Genomic DNA, 14,609 nt, shown 5'->3' with positions numbered 1-14,609 from the left:
TTGAAAAGAAACTAAACTTGCAGCGCCACCGCTATTCAATGACACTTGCCTAACGCCTGACTTTATTGAAAAGAAACTAAACTTGCAGCGCCGCTTTTCACTGACGTGCCGCTATTCAATGACACTTGCCTAACGCCTGACTTTATTGAAAAGAAACTAATCTTGCAGCGCCGCTATTCAATGACACTTGCCTAACGCCTGACTTTATTGAAAAGAAACCAAACTTGCAGCGCCGCCGCTATTCTATGACACTTGCCTAACGCCAGACTTTATTGAAAAGAAACTAAACTTGCAGCGCCGCTCTTCAATGTTCGCCGCTATTCAATGACACTTGCCTAACGTCTGACTTTATTGAAAAGAAACTAAACTTGCAGCGCCGCTCTTCACTGACGCACCGCTATTCAATGACACTTGCCTTACGCCTGACTTTATTGAAAAGAAACTAAACTTGCAGCGCCGCTCTTCACTGACGCGCCGCTATTCAATGACACTTGCCTAACGCCTGACTTTATTGAAAAGAAGCTAAACTTGCAGTGCCGCTATTCAATGACGCGCCGCTATTCAATTACACTTGCCTTACGCCTGATGAGCCAAGAATTAGGGCGAAACACGTGTCGCGTACTCTTTGCATTATTTGACAGTAAACTATTTTCAACCATTCTATGATCTGCTTCTCACAACTGAAGGCACCGTGGCTGATGTTAGCTGACTTGCTGGCCAACCATAAGCGTTACCTGGTAGGTAACCACCCATACAATCAGATTGTGATTCAGACTACGAATGCCGTGAATGTAATTACCCCGATCTACATACTAGAGAAAACCTCAATGAAGAAGAAACAGTGTGTAAGCATACATATTAACACATGTGCAATTAAACGTGTGCATTTACGGGGTGATTTCTCAGGCTTAAAAGCTTGCCTTTTATTAAAAAGGTAAATGCAAACTGTTTTCATACTGAAGGGCACAAACCACGTTAGATTTCATGCTCAAGAGTAAGCTCAGCACACAGCTTGGTCATATTACAACTGGAGGGGCGAACTGACAACGTGGTATACAAAGAGATCCTTAACAAATAATTATTGATTCATTTTCCCTCAGTTTAAAAAGGTTTACTTTTCTTCTTAATAAAAATTTTAAAGCAGTACTTCGCCGCTGCGAAGCGCGGGTATTTTGATATATATCAAAATATATCGCGTCATCATGCCTCCCACGTAAGCACGTGAACTGACCCGCTGCTGTTTGCAATGCCATATTCGCGAGATACAAGTTTAATGAGAAGACACGAGGTATAAACGACAGTTTGGATAACTTTGTAACAGAGTTAAAATTGCTGTAGCGAGAAACTTTTAACTACTGGGTCTTAGCTAACATTTAATAAACCCGTGGACATCGCAACATCACACAAGAGAGCGGCTCACGTGAAGTGACTGAACGCAGCAGGAGTGATCACTTCGATGAATCAAACCTCTTCAAAAAACACATTACACAATTGATAAGGTACGAAAACAATATGAAACCGATTGTGGATTTGCGTACAGCCACTGAAACTTTGTGACGGCACGAGACTTCAGGTCACGTGTCTGCAAAAGAACCTCATTGAGGCAACTATTTTTACTGGCGGTGGCTCAGGGGAGAGAGTTTTTATTCCTCGCATCCCCGTTATACCCTCTGATCTCCCATTTCAATTCAGACGCCTCCAATTTCCACTAAGGCTCTGCTTTGTAATGACAATTAATAAGTCTCAGGGACAGACCCTACAAAAGGTTGCCATTGATTTGAGGCAGGACTGCTTTTCACATGGCCAACTGTACGTTGCAAGCTCAAGAGTAAGATCAGCACACTGCTTGGTCATACTGTATTACAACCAGAGGGGCGAACTGACAACGTGGTATACAGAGAGATCCTTTACAAATAATTATTGATTCATTTTCCCTCAGTTTAAAAAGGTTTACTTTTCTTCTTAATAAAAATTTTAAAGCAGTACTTCACCGCTGCGAAGCGCGGGTATTTTGATATATATATATATATATATATATGTAGATACTGTATGTATATATGTGTGTATATATATGTAGATATGTATATGCATATGTGTATATATATGTAGATATGTATATGCATATGTGTATATATATATATGTAGATATGTATATGCATATATGTATATATGTAGATATGTGTATATATATATATATATATATATATATATATATATATCTATATGTAGATATGTAAATATATTTATATATATATGTGTATGTATGTATGTATGTATGTATGTATGTATGTATGTGTGTGTGTGTATATATATATATATATATATATATATATATATGTATATATGTATATGTGTGTGTGTATATATGTATATGTGTGTGTGTATGTATGTGTGTATATGTATGTGTATATATATGTTGATATGTGTATATATATATATATATATATAAATATGTTTATGTGTGTGTGTATGTTTGTGTGTGTATATTATATATATAAAAGACAGCAACACTCATAACAATGACAACACAATTACATTGACAATCATGTTACGTTATTTTTAAAATGTTTCCTTTTCTTTTTCATAACCTCTTTAACACACTACTTCTCCGCTGCGAAGCGCGGGTATTTTGCTATATATGTATATATATATATGTATATGTAGATATGTATATATGTGGATGTGTATATGTATATATATGTATATGTAGATATGTATATATATGTATATATGTATATGTATATATATGTTTACATAGCCTCTTTAACACACTACTTCTCCGCTGCGAAGCGCGGGTATTTTGCTAGTAATATATATAGTGGACTATGGCCGGCAGCTTATCCTGGCCAATACCGCCAAGCCGCCAGGTGGAGCCCTTCCTACAGCGTGGAGATGCCCCGAATTCCAGCAGGGCATCATGGACCTTGGAGTTTTCCTTCACAGCCCTCCTGGATACCATGGGGGCCACTGGAGAACGCTGCAGGGAGGATCAAGAACATGTATTATTTGTATAGCCCGGAAGTACTTCCATGTGACGAGGACGGAAGAAATAAAGTACTTCCGGGCTCTAGAAAAATGAGTTTTTACCTGAGCCGGAAGTGCTGAATAATCACGTGGACTGAGGGATCAGAAGCACTTCCGGGTCATGAACTATAAAAAGGACTGTGGAAGATCCCAGGGTTGAGCTGAGTCGGGAGGAATGGTGACAACGCGTCTGGGAGTGGAGGATTGATTATTGTTTATTGTAGAGAGTATTGTATATTTATGAGTATTGTGGAGTGGAGGGTGCTTGGTGCACATTATTATTATAATAAAGTCAAGAATTGGACTTTTATCTGGTGTCTGGTCCGAGGGTTCAAGGGAGCGATAGCGCCCCTTATCTGTCACTATATATATATATATTGTCAGAAAAACGACCAGAAGACATCGAGAAGGTTTGGGGCAGCCACCCATTTAATGGATTACGGCTGCAAAAGCTATCAAAAAACAGAGACATTTTCATTCAACTGAGTCCAAGACAGAACTGACTTCCAGGTAGCAAGATGACAGCTTTAAAGGCCAGTAGCGGAAGTGATGTCATCCCGACCGGAACCAGAAGTGACGTCAGTGGCTGCCCCAGAGCCGGGCGGGATTTCCCTAGAATGGTCTGCAAAAGATCGAGAGGGAAAATTATTGCACTCCGCCTCCCCCCCCCCCCCCCCCCCCCGTCTGGCATGGAACTACCTGTATTTAAGCCCTTTAGCTGTCTCCTAAACACACGTGTGTGACGGGGCCCCCCCCTTAGCCCAGACCCGTCGGGTCGGGCGTCCTGCACCGAGAGGTCGTGAACGCGGGAGAGAGCATCGGCATTGGCATGTAGAGAACCCTTCCGATGAATTAGCGAAAACTTGTAATGTTGCAGATCGAGGAACCACCTCGTGAATCGCGGGTTAGACTCCTTGTGTAGGGCCATCCACTGTAAAGGGGGCATGGTCCGTGACTAGAGTAAACTCCCGACCCAAGAGGTAGTATCTCAACTGTGTGATCGCCCACTTAATCGCAAGAGCCTCCCTCTCCACTGCCGCGTATCTGGTCTCTCGATCCAACAGTTTCCGGCTCAGAAACATGATGGGGTGTTCAGCACCATCGACACTTTGACTCAGCACTGCCCCTAGGCCTGTGTCCGAAGCGTCCGTCTGGAGGATAAAAGGCCGTGAAAAATCAGGCGCCTTTAAAACGGGTGCCGACGTCAGGGCCCTTTTTAAGTCACTGAAGGCTGCCTCAGTCATATCAGTCCATACCACAGTGTTAGGAGCCCTCTTCTTTGTCAAATTAGTCAAGGGCACGGCTCTCTCCGAAAAACGTGGTACAAACCGGCGGTAATACCCAGCTAATCCGAGAAATTCCTGGACTTGCCGCTTGGTTCGCGGACGGGGGCCATGTCAAAATGGCTTGTATTTTAGAGCACTGCGGCTTCACCGTACCACGACCCACCAGGTAGCCCAAATACTTGGCTTCCTCCAATCCAAAGAAACATTTCTTTGGGTTGATGCAAAGACCGGCTTCTCCCAGTGTCTGTAACACGGCTCCAACGTGCTGTAGGTGTTCCTTCCAGGTGCTGGAATAGATGACGACGTCATCCAGGTAGGCAGCACTATACGTGTTATGGGGGTGGAGCACTTTGTCCACCAGACACTGGAAAGTTGCAGGAGCCCCATGTAACCCGAATGGAAGGACACGATACTGCCAGTGCCCACTAGGGGTGCTAAACGCGGTTTTTACCCTTTGCGGGGTCCGTTAAAGGAACCTGCCAGTACCCTTTGGTCATGTCAAGTGTGGTCAAGTATTCTGCCTGTCCAAGCCTCTCAAGGAGGTCGTCCACTCGAGGCATGGGATAAGCATCAAATAGTGAGACCTGATTAAGTCGACGGAAGTCATTGCAAAACCTCCAACTTCCGTCGGGCTTAGGAAGCAAGACAATTGGGCTGGACCAGGGACTATGACTCTCCTCTATGACTCCTAGATCCAGCATGCGCTTGATTTCCAGTTCCACTTCTGCTTTCTTTGCCTTGGGAAGGCGGTACGGGCGTTCTCGGACTATGACCCTGGGTTCAGTCACAATGTCATGGGCAACCAGAGAAGTCCTTCCGGGGATTTCATCAACCACCTCCGGGACGGACGAGATAACAATCTCTAGCTCCCGCCTCTGTCGGTTATTTAAATTAGACCCGAAGTTAAGGGTATTACTTTGAGCAAAAAGGGAGCGGGGCTGGCCGGAGGTGGGATCAGGGTCCCTTTCCTTCCACGGTTTCAGCAGGTTCACGTGATATATCCGCTCTCTCGGTCGACGATTGGGTTGTTTCACCAAATAGTCGACGAGCCCCTTTCGCTCTTTAACTTCGTATGGCCCTTGCCAGTGGGCAAGTAGCTTAGAGTGGGAGGTGGGAACCAATACCATGACTCGATCCCCCAGCTGGAACTCCCGGAGTGTCGTGCCACGGTCGTAATAGTGGGCCTGTGCTGATTGCGCCTGTTGCATGTGACTTTTTAATATGGGTCGAATCTTCGCAAATCTATCACGTAACTGCGCGATATATTCCAAAATATTAGTTGTGTGAAGGGCCTCTCCTTCCCAACCTTCCTTTAGAATGTCCAATATGCCCCGGGGTTGTCGCCCATATAATAATTCAAAGGGTGAGAACCCCGTTGAGGCTTGCGGGACTTCCCGGTAGGCAAAGAGTACGAGGGGGAGGAGTTGATCCCAATTCCTCCCATCCCCGCTGACCACCTTGCGAAGCATCTGTTTGAGAGTTTGATTAAATCTCTCTACTAAACCATTGGTTTGAGGATGATACACCGCGGTTCTCAAGTGCTTTATTTTGAGAAACTTGGCCGTTTCCTTGAACGTCTCCGAGGTAAACGGCGTCCCTTGGTCCGTAAGGACTTCTTTAGGGATTCCAACTCGCGCAAAGACCTCCATTAGTGCCCGTGCGATTGCTTTAGAATTAGCTGAGCACAATGGGACAGCTTCTGGATATCGTGTTGCATAATCCACGAGGACTAATATATATTTATGTCCTCGGGCCGAGGGTTCCAGGGGTCCCACTATGTCGACCCCTATCCTTTCAAAGAGAACATCAATTAAGGGGAGGGGAACGAGAGGAGCACGGTCCCTCCTAGGAATTTGCCGCAGCTGACATTCCGGGCACGAAACACAGAAGCGGCGAACCTCCTCGTTAATTCCCGGCCAATAAAAGCGGAGCTTAATACGCTCTAAAGTTTTTTCGGTGCCCAAGTGGCCTCCTAGGAGATGGGCGTGCACTAACTCACAAACTTGCCGCCAGAAAGTTTGTGGAATTAGCAGCAACTTCCGCACTCCCCCCTCGTGTTCACTGACCCGATATAATAAGTCATTTTCTAACACAAAGTGGGGTCCTTGTGGCATGGGCTGATTGGTGCGTTGGCCATTGGCGAGGACTACTACATTCTTCGCAAACTTAAGGGAATCATCATTCCACTGCTCCCTTCTAAATGATGCCAGTGTTTGTCTGAATTGAAAGCTCAGATCTGAGAGAGGGTCCGGGCTGACCTCAAGGGGCGGAGAGTCGTCCCGCTCTGGTGAGTGCGGACTGATGACGTATTAGTCCGCGACGGGCCGGGAAGCTCTCCGTCCTCCTCGGGGTTTCCCATATCTCTCTCCACCGGCTGTGTACACGGTGTGGAGACAACCTGAGACGGTGTATTCCCATCGGTTACTAGGCCTAATTTTGAATAAGGCGAGATCAGTACTGCACCGCTTTTAATGTTAGACCAGTCCCGCCCGAGAATCACCGCACACGGTGGATTTGGATGTACAGCTACAACGAGTTTTCGTAGTATTCCTCCGTGGCAGATGAAACACCGGGCGGAGTCATAGGCGCGGACATCTCCGTGTACACAGGTAATTCTGGTCTTTGTTTTTAACCACTGTCGTGGTAGTACATTTCGGCAATCAACAATAGAAATGTTGCTCCCGGAATCAAATAAGGCTTCTACCTTGTAGCCATTTACTATGACCTCACCTTTATGAGCCAAAGCCAGGGGGTTTGAAAGCGCACACAACCCATCCCTCTCTCTCCACTTACATTCCGCCTCACCTCCGAGCGAGGACCGCGCCCGCGGGATCGGGGACTCCGATGCAAACTCCGGTTTATGTCGAGAGGGCAGTGTAAGAGGAACATAATCTCTACAGCTTCTACTTAAGGACCGTTCAGCCCTCTCAAATTGCGAGGCTGCCCTAGATGTTTCTATGAGCTCAATGAGCTCGTTTATGTTTGCAAATTCTCCCCAGACCGGCTGGGTGAAATGCTCTGGCAGGCTATTTATGAATAAAAAACAGGCCACTTTTTTCACTAACTGAAAGGTGGTACATTCAGCGGGCCTTAACCAGCCTGACACCTCTTCCCATAGAACGTCTAGCTGTTCTTGGGTAGACCGTTCAGGGTTAAACCTCCAGTTTTTAATTTTCTTCACCTGCTGGTCTGGGGAATGTCCACCTTCCTCTGGGACCTTAGCCCCGGTGGGATGGACAGCTCTCTCCTCCGAGAGAGCATAATAAGTCCCCATCGTATCCCCCATAGAGACCAGCCCACGTCTGTGTGTCCCAACGACACTCTCCCTATTCAATTGAGGTGACCCCGAGATAGACAAAGGGAGCGGAGTCTGCACCGGTTCTTTCCGAAACCCGAGACGCACTCCCCACCCGAAAGCTCGGCCCAGGTACTCTCCCACCTGGACATGATTCAGGTCCGGTCCCGTTCTCTTCAGGGATTCCTCCATCCTGCCGACTACGCCACTGTCAGAAAAACGACCAGAAGACATCGAGAAGGTTTGGGGCAGCCACCCATTTAATCGATTACAGCTGCAAAAGCTATCAAAAAACAGAGACATGTTCATTCAACTGAGTCCAAGACAGAACTGACTTCCAGGTAGCAAGATGGCAGCTTTAAAGGCCAGTAGCGGAAGTGATGTCATCCCAACCGGAACCAGAAGTGACGTCAGTGGCTGCCCCAGAGCCGGGCGGGATTTCCCTAGAATGGTCTGCAAAAGATCGAGAGGGAAAATTAGTGCACTCCGCCCCCCATGGGTCTGGCATGGAACTACCTGTATTTAAGCCCTTTAGCTGTCTCCTAAACACACGTGTGTGACAATATATATATATATATATCTGGAAAGTATTCACAGCGCATCAGTTTTTCCACATTTTGTTATGTTACAGCCTTATTCCAAAATGGATTAAATTCATTTTTTTCCTCAGAATTCTACACACAACACCCCATAATGACAACGTGAAAAAAGTTTACTTGAGGTTTTTGCAAATTTATTAAAATAAAAAAACTGAAAAATCACATGTACATAAGTATTCACAGCCTTTGCCATAAAGCTCAAAATTGAGCTCAGGTGCATCCTGTTCCCCTGATCATCCTTGAGATGTTTCTGCAGCTTAATTGGAGTCCACCTGTGGTAAATTGAGTTGATTGGACATGATTTCGAAAGGCACACACCTGTCTATATAAGGTCCCACAGTTGACAGTTCATGTCAGAGCACAAACCAAGCATGAAGTCAAAGGAATTGTCTGTAGACCTCCGAGACAGGATTGTCTCGAGGCACAAATCTGGGGAAGGTTACAGAAAAGTTTCTGCTGCTTTGAAGGTCCCAATGAGCACAGTGGCCTCCATCATCCGTAAGTGGAAGAAGTTCGAAACCACCACTCTTCCTATAGCTGGCAGGCCATCTAAACTGAGCGATCGGGAGAGAAGGGCCTCTGTGGAGAGAGGAGAACCTTCCAGAAGGACAACCATCTCTGCAGCAATCCACCAATCAGGCCTGTATGGTAGAGTGGCCAGACGGAAGCCACTCCTTAGTAAAAGGCACATGGCAGCCCACCTGGAGTTTGCCAAAAGGCACCTGAAGGACTCTCAGACCATGAGAAAGAAAATTCTCTGGTCTGATGAGACAAAGATTGAACTCTTTGGTGTGAATGCCAGGCATCACATTTGGAGGAAACCAGGCACCGCTCATCACCAAGCCAATACCATCCCTACAGTGAAGCATGGTGGTGGCAGCATCATGCGGTGGGGATGTTTTTCAACGGCAGGGACTGGGAGACTAGTTAGGATAAAGGGAAAGATGACTGCAGTAATGTACAGAGACATCCTGGATGAAAACCTGCTCCAGAGCGCTCTTGACCTCAGACTGGGGTGACGGTTCATCTTTCAGCAGGACAACGACCCTAAGCACACAGCCAAGATATCAAAGGAGTGGCTTCAGGACAACTCTGTGAATGTCCTTGAGTGGCCCAGCCAGAGCCCAGACTTGAATCCGATTGAAAATCTCTGGAGAGATCTTAAAATGGCTGTGCACCTACGCTTCCCATCCAACCTGATGGAGCTTGAGAGGTACTGCAAAGAGGAATGGGCGAAACTGGCCAAGGATAGGTGTGCCAAGCTTGTGGCATCATATTCAAAAAGACTTGAGGCTGTGATTGCTGCCAAAGGTGCATTGACAAAGTATTGAGCAAAGGCTGTGAATACTTATGTACATGTGATTTCTCAGTTTTTTTATTTTTAATAAATTTGCAAAAACCTCAAGTAAACTTTTTTCACGTTGTCATGATGGGGTGTTGTGTGTAGAATTCTGAGGAAAAAAATGAATTTAATCCATTTTGGAATAAGGCTGTAACATAACAAAATGTGGAAAAAGTGATGCACTGTGAATACTTTCCGGATGCACTAATATATATATATATATATATATATATATATATATATATATACATATACATATACAGTAATCCCTCGCTATATTGCGCTTCGACTTTTGCGGCTTCACTCTATCGCTGATTTTATATGTAAGCATATTTAAATATATATCGCGGATTTTTTGCTGGTTCGCGGATTTCTGCGGACAATGGGTCTTTTAATTTCTGATACACGCTTCCTCAGTTCGTTTGCCCAGTTGATTTCATACAAGGGACGCTATTGGCAGATGGCTGAGAAGCTACCCAACCACAGCGCGTATTATGTATTAAATAAAACTCCTCAAATATATTGTGAGCACAGGGGCTGTTCGCACCCCTAGAGGACACGGCCGCTCCTCAGAAAACGCTGAAAGATTACCTTCACAGTGCTCCCTTCTTTGCTGGGCTTACATGTGGCTGCTTTGCAAGCGATATGCTTCCCGCATGGTGCTTCGCGTACTTAAAAGATCAAACAGCACGTATTGATATTTGATTGCTTGCTTTCCTCTCTCTCTCTCTCTCTCTCTCTCGCTCTGACATTCTCTGATCCTGATGGAGGGGGTGTGAGCAGAGGGGCTGTTCGCATACTGGCCTACAGGATACCAACGCTCCTCTAAGAAATGCTGAAAAATGCTTGCTCCATTCCTCACAGCTACTTTGTCCGGCGGTGCTTCGCATACTTAAAAACCAAACAGCCCTATTGATTTTTGACTGTTTGCTTTTTTTTTTTTCTCTCTCTCTGATGCGCACTCCTTTGAAGAGGAAGATATGTTTGCATTCTTTTAATTGTGAGACGGAACTGTCATCTCTGTCTTGTCATGGAGCACAGTTTAAACTTTTGAAAAAGAGACAAATGTTTGTTTGCAGTGTTTGAATAACGTTCCTGTCTCTCTACAACCTCCTGTGTTTCTGTGCAAAGCTGTGACCCAAGCATGACAATATAAAAATAACCATATAAACATATGGTTTCTACTTCCCAGATTTTCACCTTTCGCGGGGGGGTCTGGAACGCAACCCCCGCGATGGAGGAGGGATTACTGTATATATATATATATATATATATATATATATATATATATATATATATATATATATATATGGTTGAAATAGTTTACTGTCAAATAAATGCAAAGAGTTCACGACACGTGTTTCGCTCTCATTCTGGGCTCATCAGGTGTACACACTCCACTGCACTCCCTCTTGGGAATCGAACCTCGGACGTCAGCGCCAGAGGCGATGCCCCTAACGTTGCGCCACGGCGTGTGGTTCGTTTATTTGACAGCATGTAGATCGGGGTAATTACATTCACGGCATTCGTAGTCTGTGTCACAATCTGATTGTATGGGTGGGTATGTAATTACCCCGATCTACATAATATACGCATACAGAGAGAGAGAGAGACTGGGGGGTTAGGTGGTATACTTAAAAAGTTATAAATTTTATTTGTTCATCTGAGAATCTGTCTTTGGTTTATGAACGTTGCTTTACAAAATTTCATGCATTTGAAGACGGTTTTCAAATACATTTTATTGTTTTACAAACTACACTGAAGCTGAATTTTTCACATATATGAAGACTAAAATTAAAACCATTTTCAAACCTGTGCTGCTAGTGCCAACACCAAGTTAACTTCGAATTCATTTCAAGTACCATGCTGCATCCTGGAGAATGTAGTGCAGCTAGATATTTGGTGTGGGGCTAGATGTTGGTGGCATGCAATTCACAACAGCTTGCCAAAGAAGGCAGAGCTGAATCTGTAGGTTGCAGTGAGGTGCATTTGGACATTCAGGTGCTATGGGTTACTCACCTTTTCACGTGTGTTGCTCACCTTTTGTTCTTGTGTTAATTTGAGCATTATGGCTCCAAAAAAGATTGTGAAAGAGCAAAAGGCCATTCTATTGAATGGAAAGCATGAAGTGGTAAAACTTAGGTAGACAGTTTTATTAAACAATATTTAATGACCCATGACCCTGTGTTCGGATCCAGCGGGTTGGAAAATGGATGGATGGATGGATATTTAATGAAGACAATCCCTTATCAATTTATGTGCATATTGGTGTTATTTGAGCAAAGGTAGAGGACATTTTTTGTTCTAAAACTGCCATAAAGATGTTTTCCAATTTAAATTAAGGTAATTCAGAGTTTGTTTTATGAAAATTCTTTTTTTTTTTTTTTTTTTTTTTTAAGATTTTGTGTAATGAAAGATTTGGCATGCAAATAGTGGTTAGATCTTAAATACTTAAGTTTGTGTTTTGTTTATGTTTTTATTGCTTTCCTTATCTAGTGTGTGTCTTTTTGCAGTTAAATAAGTTATAATGTTTGCGTTTTAAAGTTTTGTTTTTTTTTTGTTTTTTTTTACTTTTTGTTTTTTTAAAGTTTGGTCATGGATCAAAAATTCCTAATTAAGTTCAGATTCTGATTCCATAATGTTTGATATGTCGAGAAAAGTTGATTTTGACATGGTATGTCTATGTCTATGTGTATGTGAGTGTGTATGTGTCTGAGGAAAACTGTGTAAACTGATAACTTCCAAAAAAATTGATCTATCTTTTTCAAAGAAGATGCTTTGTTTTGGCTTTTTACCCGCTTCATTTTTGGTCCAGTTTGGTCCACTACTTGTTTCTGTATTCTTCAAAAACAGTTTGACCCATGTCCAACAATAACTGCCATAGAAATTATTTAATGTAACTGGAGTTTTTCAGTCTACTCCATTTAGTCATACAACCTGGTTTATTGATTCGCAAATTTTTTGCATTATTAGTTTTTGAGATACATAATTTATTTAAATATACATGAACATACATATAGAGACATATACAAGCATATGCATGTGTGCACATGCACACATACAAGAACACATATTCACATGCATTCACACACTCTAAAGAAATTTATAACTGATAATCGCTGACAATTCGTTTGCCATGCCAGAGCATATGCTGGATGATGAAGTGAACGAAATAAACATAGACAAACACTGTTGATCTATAAAAGTCGACATCAATAGAAGCAATAAGTTATCCTTGTACCAATCGGTCTAGGTGGGCAGCTTATTTGCTTCATTTGACCCAATGTGTTTTAAACTAAATGAAATTTAACTTGTTCACTTCATTAAATTTTCTGTTTATTTGTGTACATAATAAAATATTTGATTTATACTTGATTGCATATTATTGTATCATTGTCATAGATTGTATTGTATTGTAAAATCTTCCATTCAATGATTTCCTGTGAAAGTGAAATTTACATGTACAGAAAGTACTTTATGGACCATTCCATACTAAAATTTTATTGACAGTTTATTGCTGAATTGTCTCTAGTCTCACACATTTTTCCCTTCTTGCACATTATTTAGTTGACTAATGTATTGAGCTCCTTTTGAATTTTTTTTTGTCAGTTATTTTTTCATTTAGAAGCCAACAGCTCTTTGGCTTTTTTCTCCTTCTCCTGGATGCAATATATAATAAATTTCCATATATCCTCTCACTTTCTTTCAGTCTGTGAAGAATGTAGGTTATATTTCCGTGAGGCCTGCCCACACCATGGTGCTCCAACATTTGTTAGTGATACCCCAGTCCCAGAAAATGTGCCTTCACGAGCTGTACTGTCTCTGCCAGAAGGACTGGTGCTGCAGGAGAGAGGCTCTGGAGCAACATCAGCAGGAGGCAGTATTGGAGTATGGAGTTCATTGCCAACCCTTCCACCTGGCTGGATATTTGGACCATATGAAGGGGAAATACTTCTAGATAAACAAGATTGCACTTTATATTCCTGGGCGGTGAGTTTTGGGAAAATACAGAAGTGGAAAGTGCAGTACAGTATATGATAAATGCTGAGAGGAGTGCGTTAAGTTTACATGAGTGCTGCAGATTTATTAAAGCAGATTTTATATTATAATCAGAATAAATACATTTGTCTTCACTAATAATGTTATTTATTTGGCTTTATATTTGATAAAAAACAGATCCTTAAAAACGGTTTACATGAACCTTATGGAAGGGATATTTGCTAGAAAGAGGTGATTCTTTACATTTTGTGAAAAACTTGCCATGGTTTTGCTGATGAAACTGCAAAATATTTTGATTATGAAGCTAGAATGTTTATAGAGTTTTTTATTTGCAAAGCACAAAGGTTTTTCTTTAAATTGCTTTACTTTGTGTCTTGCTCATACTTAGTATTTTGCAGTGCACTGTAGTTTCATTGCATGATCTTTGTTTGTTTTCTTTCTTTCATGGGTAAAAGGACCCTTGATCCATATTATAAGCACTGTACTTTATTCACATTAACCACTAGGTTAGGAAAAGTCTTCAGTGTGTGATTGTACTTAACCAGAACCAAACTTGTTACAGAGAAGCAAGGGAAGAGTTTTTCATTTTTTTAACATTGTCTTTTACAGGAAAGCAAACTACTTATAATAATAATATGTAAATTTTTTGTAGATCAAGGAAAACAGTTCTTATTTTTACATTGATGCAACAGATGAGTCAAAATCAAATTGGATGAGGTGAAGTATGAATATTCTTAAGTCTTCTCACTATATTTAAGAAATTAAATATTACTGGTTTAAGCTATATCTATAAATTGAATTTTAAGTGTACATACACACTTACTTACATACACACACACACATATATATAGATATAGATATTTATAGTGACCAAATGGGGTTCCCTGGAGCAGTCTCTGGGCCCACAAAGACACCTAAACAAAAAATACTTACACAGCCCCTTTTGGCCTGTCTAACCACAAAGGACTATTTTTCTAAGGATTAATTAAATAAAGTAATCTCCAGGTCCTGATGGCTACCGTGCCGAATTTTACAAAAAATTCTCAATTAAGGTGGCTTCCCTT

The 14,609-nt window shown here is 42.4% G+C and overlaps 1 protein-coding gene across 2 annotated transcripts in view; it reads left to right on the top strand.

Annotated features, from left to right (window-relative positions):
* LOC114644622 (histone-lysine N-methyltransferase PRDM9-like) overlaps positions 1-14,609 on the top strand; it is a 218,796-nt gene that overhangs the window by 108,527 nt on the left and 95,660 nt on the right. For both annotated transcript variants that reach the window (XM_051933555.1, XM_051933554.1), the window contains exons 3-4: positions 13,256-13,536; positions 14,198-14,262. In XM_051933555.1, the coding sequence (XP_051789515.1) occupies positions 13,256-13,536; positions 14,198-14,262 (346 nt within the window). The remainder of the gene's footprint in view (positions 1-13,255; positions 13,537-14,197; positions 14,263-14,609) is intronic.

This window comes from Erpetoichthys calabaricus, chromosome 11 (assembly GCF_900747795.2).
Source record: "Erpetoichthys calabaricus chromosome 11, fErpCal1.3, whole genome shotgun sequence".
Classification (NCBI taxonomy): domain Eukaryota; kingdom Metazoa; phylum Chordata; class Cladistia; order Polypteriformes; family Polypteridae; genus Erpetoichthys; species Erpetoichthys calabaricus.
This window is presented reverse-complemented; position numbering and strand designations above follow the sequence as displayed.